This window comes from Schistocerca nitens, chromosome 7, assembly GCF_023898315.1.
Source record: "Schistocerca nitens isolate TAMUIC-IGC-003100 chromosome 7, iqSchNite1.1, whole genome shotgun sequence".
NCBI lineage: Eukaryota > Metazoa > Arthropoda > Insecta > Orthoptera > Acrididae > Schistocerca > Schistocerca nitens.
In genome coordinates, this window is record NC_064620.1 from 491,165,938 (window position 1) to 491,184,553 (window position 18,616).

Below are 18,616 nucleotides of genomic sequence, written 5' to 3' on the forward strand. Positions count from 1 at the left end.
GAATGTTGCTAACATATTCCGAGAACATTAAGGAAGAACTGCTGGAAAAGTAACAAATATATGTGAATCATTCAAGAAATTCTTAACTCCTGAACTAGTAAGGAAAATTCTTGACCACACAAATGAATAAGCTGAAAGAATAAAATATCTATTCCGTTAAATATTCTGAAATTTATGCCTCGATGGGGATTTAATTCTAATGGGAGTTTACCAGAATACCAATATTTCATTCTTTGATTTATGATAAAACTTATTGGGAAAAGTCACATACAGAGGTACTATGAGCAAGACAAGAGATTATTAGCTATTGAAAACTCTTCAACTTGGTGATAAGATCACCAGGGCAGAAGACGTGTAAGTGTTTGAAGAACTGTACTTGAGAAGTGGACATCACAATACAATGGAAATACTTTTCAGAGGTCGTAGTACATTTAAAGTTTACCCCGAAGACATAGGATACTTGTCAGAAATCTTAGTAGCGCAGTTGAACGATACCTAATAAAAATGGAAATGTGTGCTGGAAGAAACAGTAGACCCGCCTGTGGTCATCTATAGATTGTGAAGATACTGGTGGAGCCAATAAAGAATACAGGCTACAGTACCGCTACTAAACGTTTATACATCCCTGTGGAACTGGCAGACACCTCGTTTGAAGATTACAAGCTTACTTTGGTTGGGACACTAAAATTTAACAGGAACCACATACCGCAAGAACATAAGACGACAGCAGGCAAATTTTCATTCACAGATCTATCTATTAAAAAACCTAAAGCAACCAACCCTTACATCAAAAACAAAAACCCAAGCAAAATGTTTTATTGGTTTCTACACAACATCGTGATGCAGTAGCAGAAGCTGATACACCAAATCGTGGTCGTGCGGTAGCGTTCTCGCTTCCCACGCCCGGGCCCCGGGTTCGATTCCGGGTGGGGTCAGGGATTTTCTCTGCCTCGTGATGGCTGGGTGTTGTGTGCTGTCCTTAGGTTAGTTAGGTTTAAGTAGTTCTAAGTTCTAGGGGACTTATGACCACAGCAGTTGAGTCCCATAGTGCTCAGAGCCATTTGAACCATTTTGATACACCAAAAAATGAAAGCCCATTTAAATCTATACTGTAATTCCACTAAGGAAGGAGTGGATGCCACAGAAAAAATATCTACGACATACTGCACAAAAAGAGGTATGAGGAGTTTGCCACTGAGAATGTTCTGTAGACGAGTTGGTATAGAAGCGATAAAGTCACACACACAGTTCGCGGTGAATGTCCCTAAGTGGAACGAAGGAAAATCGTACGTCAGGAACATAAAACCTCCCACTCAATATCAATGGTGCAGCAACAGTGATATATTTTCAGTAGGAAAAAACACAGTCTACGTTGAAAAAATGGCATAAGTTTCATTTACTTGTTTCACCTTTTTGAGCCATCTTCAGAAATGGCAATCTAGACAGTTGTTTCCTACTGCAAACTCGAGAAAATTTTATCTCCATAAACTAGGGCTTGAACTTTTGAAAACATATGTAGAAGAGTGGTCTAAGGACTTGTAAGGGCTCCAGTTGTTTATCATTTACGCTATGTGAGACACCCTTGGAAAGAAATTAGAGAATACCAGAACTACCACAAATGAGGAGCCAACTAGGAAACCTAGATCCTACCTATGCTTGAAGAATACAAGTATCCAGAGAGCCAGAGGTAACATCGGGAAAACCAAGTTAACATGTGGAAGCTGTGGTCGCCATCTGTGTAAGAAAATTGGAAATGTGTGATAAGGTCTTATGGAACCAAACTGCTGAGGTCATCGGTCCCTAAGCTTACGCACTACTTAATCTAACTTAAACTAACTTACGCTAAGGACAACACACTAAAAATTCCCGAAGGAGGACCCGAACCTGAGACGAGGGCAGCCGCGATGACCGTGACATGGTGCCTTAGAACGTGCGGCTCTGTGTATGAGTCACTTTTTGCGCACAGGATGAATGTCATCTGTAAAACAAAGTATTCTCCCCGATTGAAGAGCAGTTTTAGAAAGTTTCCAATATACCATAACCCATATTTGAGTAAGTGTTTTTATTCCTGTTCTTGAAACTTCTCGTCAAGGATAAAACTGTATTATTCAGGTATTAGATTACAGAGCGTGTAGAAACTGCGGACAGCGTATGTATTCAAGTACAGACATTATGTTTCTATTTAATATAAACTTTTATTGTCCACGTTTTGACCACTGTTGCTTGTTATTATTCACCCCATATGCTCTAAACATTACGTTTAGTGATCTCACATTGGAAACACAGTCACTTAAAATAAATACATGTTACAAGATCTACAGCCTACTATAACACGAGCAATATTTTGCTCTTGGTTGGTGCTCCGTGTAACCTAAAATACCTTGGAGTTTCTAGGGATATCGATATGTTGGAAGCCCAAGTCCTGAGTCGACAATACAATCACACTAGCAGCCAGAATTCGTATCGCTCACTAGCTCATCGGAAACAAAATATAGAACAAATCCTAAGAAGAAGCACTGGAACATGGAGTTGCACAACCGACGCAGTGTCTTGGCTGACATGACTAAATAAATAATTATTAATAAAAATTTCTGAATCTTATGCTGTGATTCGTCTAATATATCTAAATCGAGCACTTTTTTATTATGCCATACGCGTTTCACTAGTTTTTACTTGAGAAGCATTCTGAGTGTCCTGTAATACAGATTGCTTCTGTATACAGTATTTACGTTGTATAATAATATTACAGTTTTTGGTATTCTTTTGATGTTGGGAGAGAAACAACTTTTTGTAGCATAAGTCTCGTAATATTAAATTAATAACCGTTCCTGATTAAAATTTTTGATGCTATTATTGGATATATGGCATCCTCATCACTGCTTTCTGTTGTGTTTTGTTTACTACATGTAGTATTGCCATCTGGCACTCTTTGTTTTTCGTTCACCTTTTGTGTGTGTTGTGGTGTCTACATGCAGCTCAGCATTCTTTTTTGTGTGAGTATGTGTATATACACTCCTGGAAATAGAAAAAAGAACACATTGACACCGGTGTGTCAGACCCACCATACTTGCTCTGGACACTGCGAGGGGGCTGTACAAGCAATGATCACACGCACGGCACAGCGGACACACCAGGAACCGCGGTGTTGGCCGTCGAATGGCGCTAGCTGCGCAGCATTTGTGCACCGCCGCCGTCAGTGTCAGCCAGTTTGCCGTGGCATACGGAGCTCCATCGCAGTCTTTAACACTGGTAGCATGCCGCGACAGCGTGGACGTGAACCGTATGTGCAGCTGACGGACTTTGAGCGAGGGCGTATAGTGGGCATGCGGGAGGCCGGGTGGACGTACCGCCGAATTGCTCAACACGTGGGGCGTGACGTCTCCACAGTACATCGATGTTGTCGCCAGTGGTCGGCGGAAGGTGCACGTGCCCGTCGACCTGGGACCGGACCGCAGCGACGCACGGATGCACGCCAAGACCGTAGGATCCTACGCAGTGCCGTAGGGGACCGCACCGCCACTTCCAAGCAAATTAGGGACACTGTTGCTCCTGGGGTATCGGCGAGGACCATTCGCAACCGTCTCCATGAAGCTGGGCTACGGTCCCGCACACCGTTAGGCCGTCTTCCGCTCACGCCCCAACATCGTGCAGCCCGCCTCCAGTGGTGTCGCGACAGGCGTGAATGGAGGGACGAATGGAGACGTGTCGTCTTCAGCGATGAGAGTCGCTTCTGCCTTGGTGCCAATGATGGTCGTATGCGTGTTTGGCGCCCTGCAGGTGAGCGCCACAATCAGGACTGCATACGACCGAGGCACACAGGGTCAACACCCGGCATCATGGTGTGGGGAGCGATCTCCTACACTGGCCGTACACCACTGGTGATCGTCGAGGGGACACTGAATAGTGCACGGTACATTCAAACCGTCATCGAACCCATCGTTCTACCATTCCTAGACCGGCAAGGGAACTTGCTGTTCCAACAGGACAATGCACGTCCGCATGTATCCCGTGCCACCCAACGTGCTCTAGAAGGTGTAAGTCAACTACCCTGGCCAGCAAGATCTCCGGATCTGTCCTCCACTGATCATGTTTGGGACTGGATGAAGCGTCGTCTCACGCGGTCTGCACGTCCAGCACGAACGCTGGTCCAACTGAGGCGCCAGGTGGAAATGGCATGGCAAGCCGTTCCACAGGACTACATCCAGCATCTCTACGATCGTCTCCATGGGAGAATAGCAGCCTGCATTGCTGCGAAAGGTGGATATACACTGTACTATTGCCGACATTGTGCATGCTCTGTTGCCTGTGTCTATGTGCCTGTGGTTCTGTCAGTGTGATCATGTGATGTATCTGACCCCAGGAATGTGTCAATAAAGTTTCCCCTTCCTGGGGCAATGAATTCACGGTGTTCTTATTTCAATTTCCAGGAGTGTAGATTGTAGCTAGTATAAGCGCAACATTTATATATGTGGTGTCTTAAAATGCACACATCACTGTGTTGGTCGTTTTTTCTCTGCCTCAAACAGTCGTCCCATAAACACCACAAACTTTGTGGACTTACATTTTTTACACTGTCGTAACTGCAACCCTGAGCGGTCTATAAAGTAACAGTTTTGAGTCCACACATTCACACCTCAACACTTGTCCTGCTGCCCCGGGGGAGACAAGCACTAACGGCTTGCTCTTACCAGATGCACTTCGAAGTACTACCGAACCTAAGATCATACGACTTGTAGTAGATATAGGTATTAGCTTGGGAATGATGTAAATATACTGATATAATGTTGTTCAGTACACTGTCCTCAGTCACCAGTCACTTTCACCGGCTACACTCCCGTTGTTTTAGTGTATAACCAATGTTGATTCGAGCATGTATAGCTTTATTGTTGACTGCAAGGGCATTATACAGGGTGATCCAAAAGTAACTGTACACACTTCGTGAGTGTAATGTATGGATCAAAATAAAAGTAAAATATTAAATAAAGCTTCGTCTGAGACTGCTTTATTTCCGAGTTATGTTTCATAATGTCATTTGTGGCAGGCATTACATCATGGGCTAGTCCAGGTTGTCGACGTGTCGTTTTCGTCTGCATATCAAATGATGTTGCTTTATTGACAGTGCGCCGACACATTGCAATCGGGAGGCAAGAGAGTGTATCAAAGTAGCTTATCCCACAAAGAGGACAGGTCGTGCTGGACCAGTTGCTTGGTCTGACAGATCTCTGGATCTTAACCCATTAAATAACTACAGGACGAACCACACGTAGTTTTCATCTCAATGACTTATACCTTACAGTTTACGACCGTCCTATCCAAACAACCAACACACTAAAATATTTCGACCCAACCCTTGATCTTGAACTACCATGTTTTAGCTGGTTTGGGGTTTGGAGGGAATAAAATGAAATAAATAAATGACTCACTTTCTTCCCTAGCATTAGATTAGAATGACTACATCGGATAGTCTGCTGCTCTCTGGACCGTGTGACGTGCTAATTTATTACCGTACTTCTTCCCTACTAACTCTTTTGCAGAGAATAGCCACATATATCGCTGAATATGCCCACTGAAGTATATCATTAAGGCATGCAGTACAGGAGATATAACGTCATAAACACTGAAATGCCTGAAAAACTGCCGCGTCATGGATGACGTTTTAATTTATCGATTCTTTACTTACCTTACTTTACTTACCTATGGCGTCATCTCATAGAGCTCGTGTATGGTGCTGGAACTGAGACTGTTGCACAACTACACCAGTGGATTGAAAATAGCTGTGGAACTGTGCAGAATGAGATGAACGGAGGCTCCAACATTCCGAGATGGAAAGAAGTGGAGCACGTCACGGTCTTTGTCTACATAGACATAATTTTGAGCATGTACTGGCTTAATCGTACAGTACGAAGTTGTGCTGAATTTGTGTCGTTGCCTTTTTTTTCGCTTGGGATTCCTACTCTACTGTATAACTCTGAACTGAAGCAGTTTCAGAGACAAGTTTACGTAATGTTTTACGCTTATTCTGAGGCGTACATTACATCCACGAAGTGTGTACATTTACTTCTATATCACTCTGTGGGAGCAACTGAGCAACGACGCAAATTTTAACAAACCTGAAATGGATACTACAGGCTCTAAGCAGTGAATCATGATGTTTTTGCATAAGCGCTCGTGAAAGACATCATATTTACGCCAGTGACTGTAACACTTCCTTTATTTCTCGATTGCAGTTTCGACCTTAGGTCATTATCAAGTGAAGATATTATAGCTATTAGGCCATGTCACCCTAAAATGAGCTGACACATTCATACGTCGTTGTGTCAGCTCATTTTAGGTTGACATGGCCTATTAGCCATAACATCTTCATCCCCCAACCCCCCGGGTTCCTCCTTCCTCTCCACCCCCCGCCTGTTGCCGTGCCTCTATCGCTGTATCCCTCCCTCTCTCCACCTCCACAACCTCCATCTCCTTCATCAGGGCAATTTCCAGCGCCTCCCCCTCCCAGATGATGAACTTCGCCGTGACATCTACCCTTCCTTCCAACTACAACCTGGCCTTGTCCCCCCCCCTCCCAGGGCCCCCTTTTTCCTCTCCCCTCCTTCTCCCCGAGCGGATTTTCCTCCTTCCCCCCCCACCCCCCTGAGACCCTGCACCCCATACTTGCCTCTTTTTCTTCCCACATCCCTCCCTACCTGGCCCTCTTCAGAGCGTCCCCCGCCCATCTCCCCCCCTCTCTGCCCCTCGCTCCCTCCCACCCTTCTTCCGGTCTCCCTTACCTCCTTGCACATGGCAAATCCTCCATTTTGATCATCGTCAGTGTGCCACGTCAGTGTTGTGTTTAGTGCTGTTTCTGCTGTGCATCAAGAGGTGTGATCTTAATTGTGTGCTGCCTTGAGGTTCACTGTCAGTGTTTATTATGTGCTACGCTATCCATCGATACTTTTATGCTCCAGTCATACTGTGCCTTGTGTTCTTTCAATTCTCCCAATGTGTGGTTTTTTGTGTGCGCTACTTTTTTACAGTTTTATCTCCATTTTACAGTCGCCCCTTTCTTTGTCTATGGCCTTCCATGATGTTCCCACTTTTTTAAATCTATGTTCACCATATTTTCTCCTTTTTACATTTTTAAATGTCTTCTGTTGTTTGTTCTATGTCTTTCGGCTGAAGAGCAGCGCATATGCTACTGCCAGCCCGCCCGATGGGGAATAGAAATACAATAAAGGAAAAAAAGTAAAACATCTTCACTTGATAATGGCCAAAGGCCGGAATTGCAATCGTGAAATAAAGAAAGTGTTACAGTCACTGGAGTAAATATGATGTCTTCTATAATGTTCTACATGACTGTGAATCCCAGGTATAAAAAGTTAAATAAGTATTGGTGTTTACATTTCAGCGTGACTCTGTGGGTGTCTGCAGTGGGGATGACGTGGTTCGTGTTGTTGTGTCGGCAGCGGGTGGTGCGCGGCGCGGCGGGCAGCGTGCTGGTGCTGGTGGCGTGGCTGTGGCTGGCGCTGGGGGCGCGCGCCCTGCTGGCCGGGCTGCGCGCGCCGCAGTTCGCCGCCGCCGACAACCCGGCGGCGCGCTGCCCCTCGGCGCTGGCGCGCGCGCTCACCTTCCTCTACCTGCCGGCGGCCAACGCCTGGCTGCTGCTCTGCCCCGCCGTGCTCAGCTTCGACTGGTCCATGGACGCCGTGCCGCGCGTGCTGTCGCTGATGGACGCGCGCCTGCCGGCGGCCGCCGCGCTCTACGCCTCGCTGCTGCGCGCGCTCTCCGCCTCCTGGAGAAAGGCCGCCCCCGCGCCGCCCGCGCACAGGCGTCAGCGCCCGCCCCCGCCGCCCCCGCGGCTCCAGGCGGCGGCGTCTGCGGCGGCGGCGTCGGCCTGCGCGGTGCCGACCCCGTGCCCCGTGTGCAGGCACTGCACCACCGACCAGCACTCGGCTCACTGCCGCAGCACCAACAACAACAACGCCATCGCGGCGGGTGCCGAGTGCTACTGCGCGCCGGCGGGTAAGCACCACCGCCACCAACCGCAGCAGCAGCAGCACCAGCACCACCAGCATTACCACCACCACCAGCACCACCTGCCGCAGCGGCCGCGGCCGGGGCCCAGGCGGGCGCACGCGTCGGCCCCCGAGGTGCTGCTCATCTCGCTGGCGTTCCTCGTGGTGCCGTTCCTGCCGGCGACCAACCTGCTGTTCTACGTGGGCTTCGTGCTGGCGGAGCGCGTGCTCTACATGCCGAGCGTGGGCTGGTGCCTGCTCGTGGCCCTGGGCTGGCACCTGCTGGCAGAGCGCGCAGGCCGCCGCCTCGCCATCGCCTGCGCTGCGCTGCTCTTGGTGGCGCTGAGCGCGCGCACGCTGCGCAGGAACCACGACTGGAGAGACGAGGAGAGCCTCTACCGCTCCGGCGTCGCCGTCAACCCGCCCAAAGGTACGCACCCCACTTGTCACTCAACTTCTGGCCAGAGGGCTTCCGTTTGAGGGAGACTGGGTTACCAACGCAACTAATATTACTTGGTCCTGATACGGGAAAACAGTGTTTGGATATAAACCGGTCAACAACTCACTAAAACTACTGCGTAATGCAGCCTAACTTCTAATATAAATAAGACTTTAATTCAGTAACTTGTGCATACACAAAAGTTGCGCAACTAACGAAGACAGTCACTGATCGCACAACTGATCATTAACCTGAACGAGATTTTCACTCTGCAGCGGAGTGTGCGCTGATATGAAACTTCCTGGCAGATTAAAACTGTTTGCCGGACCGAGACTCGAACTCGGGACCTTTGCCTTTCGCGGGCAAGTGCTCTAGCAATGCTCTAATCTGCCAGGAAGTTTCATATCAGCGCACACTCCGCTGCAGAGTGAAAATCTCAATCTGGAAACATCCCCCAGGCTGTGGCTAAGCCATATCTCCGCAATATCCTTTCTTTCAGGAGTGTTAGTTCTGCAAGGTTCGCCGGCCGAGGTGGCCGAGCGGTTCTAGGAGCTTCAGTCTGGAACCGCGCGACCGCTACGGTCGCAGGTTCGAATCCTGCCTCTGGCATGGATGTGTGTGTGATGTCCTTAGGTTAGTTAGGTTTAAGTAGTTCTAAGTTCTAGGGGACTGATGACTTCAGAAGTTAAGTCCCTTAGTGCTCAGAGCCATTTGAATCATTTTCTGCAAGGTTCGCAGGAGAGCTTCTGTAAAGTTTGGAACGTAGGAGACGAGTTACTGGCAAACGTAATGCTGTGAGGACGGGGCGTGAGTCGTGTTTGGGTAGCTCAGTTGGTAGAACACTTGCCCGTGAAAGGCAAAAGTCCCGAGTTCGAGTCTCGGTCCGGCACACAGTTTTAAGCTGCCAGGAAGTTTCATGATCATTAACCTCTCTGAAAGTCACTCGTACAGTAGTACGAATTAAAGCTGGACAGGAGCAGCAATTGTCAGCGAACAACGTAACACAGCAAACAGAAGATTTACTCGACTTATACGTTCTCCAAGTATACGAAGACTTATTGCAAATAATGCAGCAAGAAATAAGAGTCCAGCTCTCAACCTGAACAAAGAGGAGACTCTGAACTATGCACAAACGATGATGCTGTAGCAAACAAGCTCCAAGCACAAGTGGGTTGCTGGCTGTCCGCCGTCCTATATTGTGGCAGCAGTGTACGCTCACAGTCCAGAGACTCTGGAGGCGTGGCTCCGCCGACACACACCATTGGGTCTTCCAGGTCTCACACGACTGCTATCAGCGTCTGATGGAAACTTGCATTGCCAAATTCGTAATGTCCGTTGGGTGATACCACAATAACACACTGAAAGTAAGCAAGCTACGGTTGAAACACTGCACGGTGGACATCTTGGTCTGGATTTGTGTTCGATGAACTTAGTAGAGATGGATAATACAAGGAAACTCAAAAGAAGCTCATTTCATTACCATGTTGAACCGTGAATTTACTTTCAAAACATTTTCCTAAGAATTTACTTTATTTATTAGCGATTCATCAAGAACATTAACACATTTAATCACACTATGTAAGCGTGGAAGTAGTTGCCAGGGAGTAACTGATGAAACCAAAATGAAATTGCCTTTAACAAATAGAAATTTTATTCCTAAAAGCTCTTTTTTTCGTTTTTAGAAACAGATTTAAAATTATAAGCAGAAAGCACCCTCCAAATATCAAGATACAATTTATTCAGAGGCAGGAAGAAACAATTTTTTGAGTCTATGAGCTTTGGGGCTGAGAATCTTGCCGCTCTCTTTTGACAAGGCCGTAGTCACGACCGCTCACAACAACCTCTGAAAGACTGCACAGGTGCAAATCTGCAACACGCCAGATTACCTTAAAGTAAAAGTTTTAACAATTCACACAAGCACACAAACTATGCACGCCGTAAGAGGGATGGAAATGGTACAAAACACTAAAATTAAAAGATTAACTTTCCACCGAAGGTGCAACTTGAGTTTAACTTCTAAGAAAGTTCTTACGGTGGAAGGGTGGCAACTCTTTATACTAAAATGACAATTTAAAGAAAAGCCCATGAAATTCAAACTGACATAAAATTATACAAGGATGGCCAATCATGCTCTACAGTGCACATATACCGCCTCTCAAGATAATAGGCAAGATAAAAAGATATTTCAGGAATTAGGTCGTTACACTTCAAGCAATAAATTCGTTAACACACTAAATCCGACATACATGACAGAGGCAGCTACTAACGTACGGCAGACAGACGGACAGACAGACACTAACCGCCTAACAAATGCGGACGAGAGACAGACAAGCAAGCTGGGGACGAGAGACTGACCAAGGAAACAAGTAGAAACAACATATCATCAATCACTTAACTTCTAATAAACTGCGACTTCTGGAGAAGACCTGGCGCATCTCCCCCAAATCGCTCTACCGAACCGTCCGCCGCCAGCCGCTTCAACGGACGCAGGTAGGCGCGCCGATCTCCCGTCTTTCCTGGTGCGCACCAACCGACCGACTGCCCGCTGCTCCGTCCACGACCTCTGCTCCGTGGCGACTGCCCTGCTGGGGCGTCTCCCACTCACTTCCAGACACACGACGGCGGAAACACTGGCTCGGACCCAACCATGCAGAGGAAACACGCCCACTGGAAAAACGACATCCCTGCACCAGGAAAGTACCGAGCCAAGCTCCACAAGGTGGTAACTGAAGGGGGCCAGAAGCGCTCGGACAACCTGTTACACCACGACGTCGCAACTCGCACCTCCCAGACTGATGTCGTCGGTTGACTACTGTTGCTCTCCTGCCGACCGCGAAGCCACTCCCCTCGCTATACGGCGCATCCCACAGGACTCACGTGGCGACCTCACATGCGCCGACGCTCAAGACGGACATGCCATCTTGTGTCTCAGTGCACGACCGACCAACCGATCGACCCAACTGCCGGCTTTAAAGGTTGATCCGAACGAATGACATACTAGCACTCCGGAGGACAGACAGACACTAACTGCATCACAAATGCGGACGAGAGACAGACTAGCAAGCTGGGGACGAGAGACTGACCCAGACTCACTCCAGACTCACTCGACTGACTGACTCACTGGCGAGCTCATAACGCCCCTTAAATGCATGTGAACAGCAACCTTTCTCCCTTTCCCACCAGACGGAGACACCAAAGCTGCGATTGCTACAGCCGGCGCCACCGCCAGAAACGGAGGGCGACTGCATCACACTAGGCGCTGCGGCGCGCTTTTCCAAACAGCAATTTTTACCACGGCTCACATGTCTAGTACGATATAGCAAAGCCGTTGACACTCAAAACATTCTCGCAATGGATAAATTCAGGTCCTGTATGGTTATCAACAGAATCTTATATCTTTCTTCCAGCATACAGTGGCAAGTTTGCGTAACGACAATCGAGTAGCGTAACTACACTCCTGGAAATGGAAAAAAGAACACATTGACACCGGTGTGTCAGACCCACCATACTTTCTCCGGACACTGCGAGAGGGCTGTACAAGCAATGATCACACGCACGGCACAGCGGACACACCAGGAACCGCGGTGTTGGCCGTCGAATGGCGCTAGCTGCGCAGCATTTGTGCACCGCCGCCGGCAGTGTCAGCCAGTTTGCCGTGGCATACGGAGCTCCATCGCAGTCTTTAACACTGGTAGCATGCCGCGACAACGTGGACATGAACCGTATGTGCAGTTGACGGACTTTGAGCGAGGGCGTATAGTGGGCATGCGGGAGGCCGGGTGGACGTACCGCCGAATTGCTCAACACGTGGGGCGTGAGGTCTCCACAGTACATCGATGTTGTCGCCAGTGGTCGGCGGAAGGTGCACGTGCCCGTCGACCTAGGACCGGACCGCAGCGACGCACGGATGCACGCCAAGACCGTAGGATCCTACGCAGTGCCGTAGGGGACCGCACCGCCACTTCCCAGCAAATTAGGGACACTGTTGCTCCTGGGCTATCGGCGAGGACCATTCGCAACCGTCTCCATGAAGCTGGGCTACGGTCCCGCACACCGTTAGGCCGTCTTCCGCTCACGCCCCAGCATCGTGCAGCCCGCCTCCAGTGGTGTCGCGACAGGCGTGAATGGAGGGACGAATGGAGACGTGTCGTCTTCAGCGATGAGAGTCGCTTCTGCCTTGGTGCCAATGATGGTCGTATGCGTGTTTGGCGCCGTACAGGTGAGCGCCACAATCAGGACTGCATACGACCGAGGCACACAGGGCCAACACCCGGCATCATGGTGTGGGGAGCGATCTCCTACACTGGCCGTACACCACTGGTGATCGTCGAGGGGACACTGAATAGTGCACGGTACATCCAAACCGTCATCGAACCCATCGTTCTACCATTCCTAGACCGGCAAGGGAACTTGCTGCTCCAACAGGACAATGCACGTCCGCATGTATCCCGTGCCACCCAACGTGCTCTAGAAGGTGTAAGTCAACTACCCTCGCCAGCAAGATCTCCGGATCTGTCCCCCATTGAGCATGTTTGGGACTGGATGAAGCGTCGTCTCACGCGGTCTGCACGTCCAGCACGAACGCTGGCCCAACTGAGGCGCCAGGTGGAAATGGCATGGCAAGCCGTTCCACAGGACTACATCCAGCATCTCTACGATCGTCTCCATGGGAGAATAGCAGCCTGCATTGCTGCGAAAGGTGGATATACACTGTACTAGTGCCGACATTGTGCATGCTCTGTTGCCTCTGTCTATGTGCCTGTGGTTCTGTCAGTGTGATCATGTGATGTATCTGACCCCAGGAATGTGTCAATAAAGTTTCCCCTTCCTGGGAGAATGAATTCACGGTGTTCTTATTTCAATTTCCAGGAGTGTATCATGCACCCTTCCCTCCGAAGGAGATCATAAAATTTCAATAATACTGTGATTTGGTGACTGTGACGGCCTTCGGGGATGCGACAATTCGTTCTCGTCCTCACGAAAACATTTCTGGACCACGCGAGCTATGTGAACAAGAGACCTTGTCGTCTTTGACACGGTATCACCATGCGGGAACAAACATCGTACCGTGGGATGCATCTAACCAGCCAAAATGGTGACATAATCCAAGGCAATAATGCGAATTTGTAGAGTAACCATAGGGCCCTTGGACTGTCACCATACGGCTGACCAAAACACAACCGAATGGTTCAAAATGGTTCAGATGGCTCAGAGCACTATGGGAATATCTGAGGTCATCAGACCCCTAAACTCAGAACTGCTTAAACCTAACTAACCTAACGACATCACACACATCCATGTCCGAGAAAGGATTCGAACCTGCGACCGTAGCGGTCGCGCGGTTCCAGACTGAAGTGCCTCTAACCGCTCGGCCACAACGGCCAGCTAACAGAACCGAACCCCCGCCATGTTACACTCTTGGCCAGAATTTGGAGCAGTGTGAAACACGACTCATCCGACCAAACGACGTTCTGCCATTGCTTTATAGACCAAGTTTTGTGGAATCAGCTCCACAATTTCCTGTAAGGACGTTTTCTTCACAGATAAATGGTTTCTGAGTTCCCGCTCGATCTGGTGTTTCCAGCTTCTGGAGCTCCCTCCGAGTTGTTTAGGTGCTGACAGATTTCACGACATTCCGTTTCACAATGACTTTTGCAGCTGTCATGCTCTTTTTTTCGGTAAGATCACTCAACACACACTTTCGTCCGCGTTGTGACTTAGCAGATAACGTTTTTTTTTTTTTTTCATTTTACCTGAGCGTAATACAAATCTTCAATACTGTACCAAACAGTTTTCCTTGGTTACGGCAGCACCACCCATACAGGCACACCAATTTTTCCACATTCGACTACACCTAGCCCCGACATAATGCCCCCACAAGGTCCAGCTAACACTTGCAAGGCACTGAGGACACTGAATAAGTGCCGTTCGCGGTCAAATACAACAGTGCCACGTACGCAATTGGCTAGCGTCTGCATTTATGTTCAAGCGTACATTTCCGCGGTATTTCCTTATTTTTGTCCAACCGCTGTACGTGTCTGTCTTCTCCTACACAAACACTTCTGAACTTAGCTGCAGTTTAGTCCAGAAGAGTCTCCTGCAACGAATGGACATACATAAATCATAGAAGATATTATAAATAAGTGCTAAATCACAATAGTGTCCATTTAACTGGTGGGAATAAGGTAACGTAAAGCACTGCCGTGAAAAACTACATATCTGAAAACAAAAACATGTAAGTCTTGGCAAACTGTTAACACTTTTACCTGTTTATACCCACTGGAACTGGCTATTGTTGTCTGAGGAATAATTTTACTAAAAAATTCAGTTGAAAAGGAGAGAAAAACGTATTCATGAAACAGATAAGAGCATAGTAACAAATGACTTTTCTGGCTGTGGTTATTAAAATGAAGATATTACGTACCATCGTGTCATACTGAGCTACGAAGGAAAAGGATGGTTTCAAAGAATCACACTATTCGCACAGAATTTACTGGATAAAGAATAGCTAGATTTTTACCACCAACACATTGCTTATGCGAAATTTAGTTCTAACTTAAATATATTCATACAACACTATGAATTCACTTTTCTCTGAAAAGATGGTGGTGGTAGCTGAGAGAAAAGGTGGCTAATATCTCGAATCAAAGTATGTTGTGACAAGAAGGGAGAGATATATTTACTGCCGTGGACTAGCACTACTTAAGACATAAAATGCACATAGGAGTGAAAAATGGTTCATGTAAAGCAGATCCATTAAGCAGACTTCGAGCCCCAAAAATGTTTTGCCAGATGAATTGGTACAGAGGTTACAAATACCATTAGGTAACTGAAGAGCAGTAACTCTTATTATTACGATTCTATTCAACCAAAGTATTCAAATGTAATTTTTCCCGACGGCCTTCAGTTACCTTTCTAATCAGTGAACTGGTCAAAATATATGTTCTTAAAGACAAAAGTTTGCGTTAGTAAGAACCATTTACAAAAGTGGAGATTAGGAGGTGACTTGTAATTATAGACGCAATTCCCACCTGCTCGTGTTCTCAATAAATTTGAGGCGATAGCTTATAATAGAATATTAAACTTCTTTCCTGGGAATAACACTTTAACAACAGCTCATTTTGGTTTCCATTTTGGTATCCACGAAAAAAAGGCCACCTAACCGTTGTCCCTGGTCGCGAACGTACGACTCCTACATAGCAGTTGAAAGTAACAAACCATTCAATACAATGCGATCAGTAACTTGACGGCAGTAGAATCGTCCTGTATTTGGCAGAAGAAGTCCATTCCTTAACTTTCCTCAGTTATGTATCCCTCCAGAGATTCCAACATGAATCATGAAGCATGCCTATAATACTCGAGTGTTGATCCTGCCTAGCTGAAACAAATTTAGCACCACTTCTCTGAATTGCTTCCATGCCTTCCTTTAATCCGACCTGGTGAGAATCCCAAACACTACAATAGCGCTCACGAATGAGTCTCACGGATGTTCTATACATAGTCTCCTTTGTAGTTGTTCACTAAACATTGGTCCTCTTACCCACCGCTCCCGGGATAACTGCGATTGTATAGTTATGATCAGTCAGTGCCATCAGTGTGAAATTTTACCCTAGTTACTAAACGTATATTTGAAATTTAAACTTTTAAATCAAGGCCCCATCTATTTACGCTCAAATTTTATCCGCGGTCTACCTTAACAAGAAATTCAATACTCTATCAGCACACTACATGTCACAATTTGCTGAATACCAGTTCCCGTTGAGGGAGGTGTTTTATGTGCCATCGTCGCATTTGTTGGCCACAGTGCACTATTAATGAGTTAAGAGTTCTTTCGAAAATCCCGGATCGTCTAGTAAATCTCGGGAAGACTGTACAACTTTTTGCTGCAGGTCCCCAACCGTACCACCGGGAGTGTCTGCTACCATGACCATAACTTGAGAGGACCTGTGTAAATTCTGAATAGGTCTTAGAAGTGAATTGAGTACTTTTTATTCAAACATTTCAAAAATTATATCATAAAAATATATAGCACATTTATTATTAATTTTTTTAACAAGTATGAGTTCATGTGTAGGGACTTAAGGTCTCTAAAAATATAATTGCATTGCAGCACAAGTAGGGACACTGAATAAATAACCTTGTCAAATACCAACAAAACACATTTGCAAACCTTATGAATGTATAGTACCAATACATGTTGACAATACTTGTCGAACAAAGGGACAACTGAAGCAATATCCTCATTAATGCGTACCATACTACCACTCTAGCAAAATGAATGAACACAAATAAAAACTGACAAATCACTTACACTTTAAAACAGTTTTTGTGATAAAACAACATGAGCCATTTCAGTCTAGGTTTGTGTTTCACACCATTAACTTATCACTTGATTTGTGAGTTGGATGGTTTCCTGCATTCCTTCGTTCAGATGCTATTCCTCTTAAGCATTGCTCTATATACAAGTTGTCATGATCTGACACGTATCCTGAATTTACGTCTCTTTTAAGGGAAGGTTATGACACGAATATTAAACACGCACTTTAAAATTATTTTTGTTTGTAATCATGGTGTTGGTCTTGGTTTAATACACAAACACACACACGCACGCACACACACACACACACACACACACACACACACACACACATCCTCACGCAGTTTGAAGTGGGTCCGTCCCCGCCGCAGCCGCAGTGGTCCACAAGCCCAAGACGACTACCGCAGCCCACTTCACCCCTCCGCCGACCCACACTAAACCCAGGGTTATTGTGCCGTTCGGCCCCCGGTGGACCCCCCCCCCCCCCCCCGCCATGGAACGTCTCACACCAGATACGTGTAACCCCTATGTTTACGTGGTAGAGTAATGGTGGTGTACGCGTACGTGGAGAACTTCTTTGCGCAGCAATCGCCGACATAGTGTAGCTGAGGCGGAATAAGGGGAACCAGCTCGCATTCGCCGTGGCAGGTGGAAAACCGCCTAAAAACCATCCACAGACTGGCCGGTTCACCGGACCTCGACACAAATCCGCCAGGTGGATTCGTGCTTGGGACCAGGCGCTCCTTCCCGCCCGGAAAGCCATGCGTTAGACCGCACGGCCAACCGGGCGGGCAAGCATGGTGTGACTAAACTGCACACTGAGCTGAAGTCATCGGATAGTGGTATGCACACATACGGATGGGGATATTATCGCGTACACAAGATACAAAAGGGTGGAGCACTGGGGAAACTATTTGTACTCAGGTGATTCGCATGAAAAGGTTTCCGACGTTATTATAGCCACATGACGGGAGTTAAGGGGCTTTGGACGCCGAATGGTAGTTGGAGTTAAATGCATTGGTCATTCCATTTCGGAAATCGTTAGAGAATCCAGCATTCCGAGACCCACAGTGTCAAGAGTGTCCCGAGAATACCAAATTTCAGGCGTTACCTCTCATCACAGACAACGCAATGGTCGAAGCCCTTCACTTGACGATCAAAGGAGTGGCGTTTGCAGAGTTGTGAGTGCGAACAGACAAGCAACAGTCCATGAAATAACTGCATAAATCAAAGTGGGACGCACGACGAATGTATCCGTTAGGACAGTGACACGAAATGTGGCGTTAATGGGCCATGACAGCAGACGACCGACACGAATGCCTTTGCTAACAGCACGACATAGCCTGCAGCGCGTCTGCTTGGCTCGTGACTATGTTGATTCGACCCTGTATTATTGGAAAACCGTGACCTGGTGAGATGAGTCCCGATTTCAGTTGGTAAGAGCTGACTGTAGGACTGGAGTGTGGCACAGGTCTCATGAAGCCATGGACCAAAGTTATTAAAAAAATGGCTCTGAGCACTATGGGACTTAACTTCTGAGGTCATAGTCCCCTAGAACAGAGAACTACTTAAACCTAACTAACCTAAGGACATCACACACATCCAAGCCCGAGGCAGGATTCGAACCTACGACCCTAGCGGTCGCGCGGTTCCAGACTGTAGCGCCTAGAACCCCTCGGCCACCATGGCCGGCCAAAGTTATCAATACGGCACTTTGAGGACTACATAATGCTGTGGTCTGCGTTTGCAAGGAACGAAATGGATCCTCTGGTCCAACGGAACCGATCGTTGACTAGAAACGGTTATGTTCAGCTACACGGAGATTCGTGGACTTCATATTCCTAAACAACGATGGAATTTTTA

The 18,616-nt window shown here is 47.3% G+C and overlaps 1 protein-coding gene across 1 annotated transcript in view; it reads left to right on the top strand.

Moving 5' to 3' along the window:
* Positions 1–18,616, top strand: part of LOC126195703 (protein O-mannosyl-transferase TMTC2-like) — a 607,124-nt gene that overhangs the window by 150,939 nt on the left and 437,569 nt on the right. The window contains exons 2-4 of the mRNA XM_049934331.1: positions 7,391–7,804; positions 7,910–8,000; positions 8,088–8,427. Coding sequence (XP_049790288.1) covers positions 7,391–7,804; positions 7,910–8,000; positions 8,088–8,427 — 845 coding nt within the window. The remainder of the gene's footprint in view (positions 1–7,390; positions 7,805–7,909; positions 8,001–8,087; positions 8,428–18,616) is intronic.